The 6,349-nt window shown below is 36.8% G+C and overlaps 1 protein-coding gene across 1 annotated transcript; it reads left to right on the top strand.

Moving 5' to 3' along the window:
* Positions 1–2,945: 2,945 nt before the first annotated feature.
* Positions 2,946–4,605, top strand: LOC149564381 (E3 ubiquitin-protein ligase PUB23-like). The gene has a single exon (XM_089824140.1). It carries the CDS (start codon positions 3,274–3,276, stop codon positions 4,534–4,536), a length of 1,263 nt encoding a protein of 420 aa, XP_089680266.1. The 5' UTR covers positions 2,946–3,273; the 3' UTR covers positions 4,537–4,605.
* The last annotated feature ends 1,744 nt before the right edge of the window (positions 4,606–6,349 follow it).

Genomic DNA, 6,349 nt, shown 5'->3' with positions numbered 1-6,349 from the left:
AAATCAAACCTTCACTCTAATACCACCGACCAAATGAACCCCCAATAGAGGTAATCTAGTTCTTGACAACAACCATATAGTAGAAATAAAACACAAGTTATAAGATCTAATACCAAACTCAAGTCATTATTCATAAAACAATTAATAACATGCAATGTGTTGAGTTGTAAGGCCTTCCTAATTACTGCCAAAATACAAAGAAAGTAATAGTTCTGTAAGATCCCTCAAGATCCAACCCAAACCCTAGCTAGCCCATATTTGTAACATAATAGCATTCTAGTAGAAACCTCAAGTGAGATCTAAACTTTTGATTCATCGAGTTATAAACATGATAAAAAAAGGTACTGAGAGGGGGGTGAATCAGAATCTTAAGCACTTTAAAACTTTCACCAATTCATTCACATATTCACCAGTTATCATATGCATGTAAAACTTGTAATGATAACTTGTTGTGACATGTAGATCTGATCTATCACATGCATGAAATAAACACATAACACCATGTTTGTTACCCAGAAACCCTCCAAGGTGAAGGTAAAACTGGGGTGGGATGACACCCACAAATCTTCACGACTGTAGTAATAAAGTTAACATGTTATGGTTATAATGTTTGATCATAAAATATGATCTACCCTATGAGGGGGTTTCTCTTTTAAAAGCTTAAGAGATTGCTAGGTCTCACCTCGTTAGAGGATTTAACACTTACAACAAAGTAAGGACTCTGTTAGGAGATTTACAAAGATATGTTAAAACCACTCTGTTGAGAGATTTACCTTGATTCAAGTCGATTAGAACTGATTTAGTGCCTGACTCTTGGTGTACTCTATAAGATGATTTTGAGTCTTCTCCTTACTAATTGATCCTCTCGTCTAATCTAATTATACTTGTCTTCCCTTTTCACTTTACTACTTTGAATAGGTCACTTGCTCTGTTAAGTGATAACATAGCCCTTTCACTGACTTCTGATATGATCTCAATCATTCCCTTGCATATTACTCCTTGTTTGCATGCATACACTTCTCCACTCCTCTTATTAGGTCACACTCTGATCTAGGTTAAGATCTTCTCTATTTAAAGAGTTTCATAAAGAGTTTTCTAGATTCTTCCAAAATAACCTCTCCATCTGAATTGTTGATCACTAAACATAGGTATATGTAATCCATGTCATTAACATGTAAAAATCTATGTAACAACCTCTACAAACATTAGATGTTCCTTCCATGTTGGCTTGCAAAAATTTTACCTCCAAATTTGTTCCATTCCTAACTTTTATGAAACTCTGCATTGCTCAGTCTTTACTATTTTTTGATGCTCGACATTGTTGTCTCTCGATCTATATTGTTCTTGGCACACACTATGTAACTCAACACTTTTATGTTTGAAACTTGCCCAGTCATTGTTGAGATCGATTTGTATAGGAAAATACTCGATCACCATAAACTTACTTGGCTCCTATAGAGCTCGGTACATATTTGCTTATGTATATGACTCGACCTATATAGAGTAGCCCAGTCATAGTGATGATCGTTCAACTCTGCCTTGTAAATAACTAAGTGTTTGACACTAATAGACAACAATAGTTAGAGATATTGATAATCTCCCCCTTTAACATTAGTGGAAAAAACACTTTGTCATATTTACATATTTACAACACAATCTGATAATGAGCTCTCCCCCTAAGTCTTATGACTTTTGCCAATGAATAATGAATAAACATTGTAAAAATGAAAAACAATTTCGTTTTCCCCTTATTTCTTCCTTAACAAATCTATTTAATCTATTTCCACCTTTGTTCAAATCATCTATTTTCCCCTTGTTTTTGAACACTTATGTCACAACTATTGGGGTGGAATAGGTGGAAATAATCCATGTTTATCAATGAATATCTTATGGTTGAGCAAAGAAGAATTATCATATCCTATCAAGTTCCCCATTGATGTCCACCAAGGCCGCTATTTAGATGCAAGTTGTAGACATCAAATTGGACAAGTTTCTAGTATCAAATTCAACACATTAATATTTAAGGTCAAGGTTCAATTTCATGGACAATGTTGAAATCTTCAAACATCAAAATCAAATCCACATATATGAAAGTCAATTAGAAAATAAAATGTTAATTTTATTAGACTTGAGATCATCATATGACTAGTTCAAAAAATTTAACACATCGATGAATCAACAATTGTAACATCTATCATAATCAGATCTACATCAAACCTAGAACTCAATGCCATTATTTTATTGTAAAATATATGTTTTTTTTAATAACATAATCAATCCTCTCATTAGACTAAGCAAATTTAATTATCGGTGCTTATATTATAATTCCACAACGTTACAAAAAGTGGAGCATTTGGGAAAGTCAATGATATGCCATTAAAATTGGCATATGCTTTGTTGATAGGGTAGCCTAATTGGGGTTTGTGTTCTCTAACTTATTAGTTTTCACTTGTCCTCACTCAGTCATCTACTTACATCAAGATAAAAAGTTGACTCTCTTTTCTTGCCTAGATATGCTCTCCCATTGGACGGTTCCTTGGCATGGGACATTCTGATACAAACAAATTGCATCTCCAAGACTCCAATCGGTATTTGAATTTTTTAAAAGTTTTATAATCAGAGAACTGAGTGGTTGGCAATGGCGAGTAGGCCAACCACCCACATGATTCATGATTCCTGGTCCAGCGGAAAAAGAAAGGAACAAAAGGATGATAATAATCAATGAGAAAAGTGGTCACCAGTTCCTTGCTGACCAGGGAAAGTGGGAAGAAATCAACACAATGGACGGTGGATCAAACGTATACTTCCTTCTCTATTGGACCCACTTCTTCACTCTGCATCGCTTGTTGCATATTATCCTCCATCTTTTTATCTCTGTGAAAAAAAAAATGCTTTTATATATCAATTAAAGAAACCCTAGGTGTCCCCCTCAAACCCTACCACTGTTCAGAGTAGCACCTGATGCTGATTTGGGCCACATTAAAACACATTGCAATCAATTCAGATCAATCAAATCGATGTGAAGTTCGATGTGAATAGATCCATCGCCTCGTTGTCATTTGGCAGAGGTCAACGGATTCTCGCCTCCATTTTGTCTTCCGCCATGGTTTTATTGCCTTGCCCTACACGGTGCTCTGACTTCCTTCTGCCCCAACTCTTCCTTTCTATAACCATCACACTCCACCACCATTTCTAGGGGGACCCCATTCTTTGCAACAATAGAAGGACCATTTTTCTGAGATTGCTTTCTTGAATTGGGCCATTCTCAATCTTATGGAAACCATGTCAATCCCTTGTTTGTTCAGGTGTCCAATATCCCTGGAACTGATGAGAGATCCAGTGACTCTTTGTACAGGGGTTACCTACGATAGGGAGAGCATTCAGAGATGGTTTGAAGAAGGTCACTTGTCATGCCCATCTACCATGCAAGTTTTGCACACATTGGAGCTCACCCCAAATCACACCTTGAGAAAACTTATCCATTCATGGTGCTCTTCCAATCCAGGAGGGATAGGGATGCATTCAAATGACACTACAGAACCTGCCAAAGAGAAGGAGATTCAGAAGCTGCTGCTGAAGATCAGAAATGCTCCTACCAAGTTGGAGAATCTTAGAAAGCTGGCTGATCTGGTTAACACAAATGAGAACAACAGGATCTCCATTGCTGCATCAGGAGGCCCTTCTGTACTTATCTCTACTCTATCCAGAGGCAGGAATGAAGTGCTGGGGGAAGAAGCTTTGGCAGTACTGGCTAGACTCCCAATACATGAAGCCCAAAAAGAATGCATCAAATCTCTGAAAAGCCCAATAACCATTGATACCATCTGCTGGTTTTTGTGTAAGGGCAACTTCCTTGCAAGGCTCCATGCATCACAAATCCTTCATGGGCTTCTCTCCTCAGATCAAAATTTCAAGGCTGTTTTCAGGCCTGATGAAGAGACCTTCCATAGTTTCAACTTGTTGCTTCGAGATCAATGTCAACAAGCCTCTCAAACTGCTCTTGGAATACTATTGAATGTAAGCCCTGTGAGGAGGAATAGAATGAGGGCAGTGGAAGCAGGGGTTGCTAATACACTGATTGAGCTTCTTCCTCAAGCGGAAAATAACATTGCCCAGAAAGCTCTTTCACTCTTAGAAATCCTTTGCCAAAGTGCGGAAGGCAGGGCTTCAGTTTGTGGAAATCCCATGGGAATCAGAGTCCTCGTGAAGAAGATTGCAAGGGTTTCAGAGTTGGCTACCGAGGCCGCCATTGGAGCTCTGTGGCATATCTTCAAGAACTGCAAAACTCAATATGTGGTTAAGGAGATTGAGGAAGCGGGGGCTTATCCAAAGTTGTTCTTCTTGCTGCAAATTGGATGCAGCTCAATCACAAGACAGAGAGCAAAGGAAATATTAAGAACTAGGGGATCCGGACCTTGGAAGACCAATCCCTCCTGTATCTTAGCAGATCAGCTCAATGCAGGAGAATTGAAACATCAAGATATTCATGTAGCCAAGCTCAGTATCCATGGAAGGATTAGAGCTTTGGCAAACTGATAAACAGTTTTGAATCATTGCTCTCTTTTGAGAAACAAAATGGGAGAATATATTACATTTTTTTGTTCTTTTTGTTCCATATTATCTAATGCCTCCATTGAAACATGGTGTCTATTTACAGTACTTTTGATTTCAACGCACTCGATTGAAAGAACCTATTTACAGACAGCCAATCTGTCTTTATAAGCAATCTTCCATATCTAAAGATTTCTCTTTTCGCTGGGGCTCCCCCGTAGAACTTAATTTGTAGAATCTATGAAATGACAAAAATGCAAAGAGATATGAATCCCATCTTAAGCATTTCTTCCAGATGAAAATATTCCATTGTTATGGCATGGTGCTTTCCAGGTCTTCTGACATTTTGCAGGAAAATTTAAAACAACCTAGGCAGCGTAATCTAGAAGATTAGTCCAGTGTTGCATACGAGAATCAAGTTCTATATTTGAATAGTTTCATAGTTTGGTTATGTTTATCAATGGCATATGTAGTGGTTTACATAAATAAAATCATATAGGGGAAAAGTTGAGGCCCATGTTTGTATTGCTGCCACATTCTATTATTACACATCTCTCTAATTATCATTCATAAAATGTCTCCGAAATGATAGCATATGTACTAATAGCCGATCCACATGCACTAATAGTTTATCAATTTTTAGCTGTTTTGGGCTGCTATTAGGGGGTGAACTTAATGGGTTTTGGGTGAATATTTAAAATAATACTTTTAGACCAGCATGCATTCTATGAGTTCTACAGAGAGCTCCATAACTGTGAGAAAGTCAAAAGGTTAGCTTTAAGCTCTTCACTCACCTACCTAAAGGTTCATTGAAAAAATTGGCAAATTTCAACATACAGATTAAGCACTGTAGGTGTGCAAAGTTAGTTTGGGTGACTACTGGGTGTATAGATTTATTTATGAAATAATATTTGATAAGAGGCATTTTTCATGGTATATAGATTGTTATATTGTTACCAAAATTCATTTATATATATTGTGAGTTAAATTCACTAATCTATGTTATGTGAATAGTATTTTATATGAATTTATCTTTATATGAGAACGAATGATCCACTTATTGTATCTAGGTGATGCTTATGATACTTCCCAAGAAGTCAACCATTTTAAATTCTACTCCAAGTGTGCTTAATCACATAGTTAGCTCCAAAATCAAGCACTTGGTAATCTCATTTGTGAAACCTTCAACAAGTATTGTATTTCATGAACCATTCATCATAAAGCTCTATTAGCTCATCAATGAACAAGAGGTATTTTCTTTAGTATGTCAAATAATGATATTGTCACTAGGGTTCAAATATGCAACTTTGAGTCATAATATTTCATATGTAGTTTTTGAGTTTGCTAAAATGGTATGTAGTTGAATCTTAATAGCAATATCATAATTTTGCACACTACGGGTATCTATTGCTTATCAATTAAAGACCTAATAGAATATATAATAAATAGTTCATAAGGCATAACATTTGCAAAAGGATTTAGCAAACAAAGTGAGATTGATCTTGGAGGAAACTTCATGTTTAGCCACTCTTGAGTTGGAATAGTACTTGAATGGATGTGTTAGCAGTGGGCTAACATCCCTAGCGGGATTCACGAGATGGCTTAACTGCCTCATATGTCTTCTATGAGTCTAGTGGTTGTATTGGACATTGACAACTAGATCTTTTGGTGCAACGTCAACTCTAGCAGTTAACAAGTAGTATCAAAGCTTGGTCATAGGTTTGAACCCACGTGGGTTGCTACAAGTGATGTTGGGAGGAGAATTGTTGATAATGGGTCAACATCCCTTGCAGGCTTC

This window comes from Cupressus sempervirens, chromosome 4, assembly GCF_028749045.1.
Source record: "Cupressus sempervirens isolate cs-2001-9-10 chromosome 4, ASM2874904v1, whole genome shotgun sequence".
Lineage (NCBI taxonomy): Eukaryota > Viridiplantae > Streptophyta > Pinopsida > Cupressales > Cupressaceae > Cupressus > Cupressus sempervirens.
This window is presented reverse-complemented; position numbering and strand designations above follow the sequence as displayed.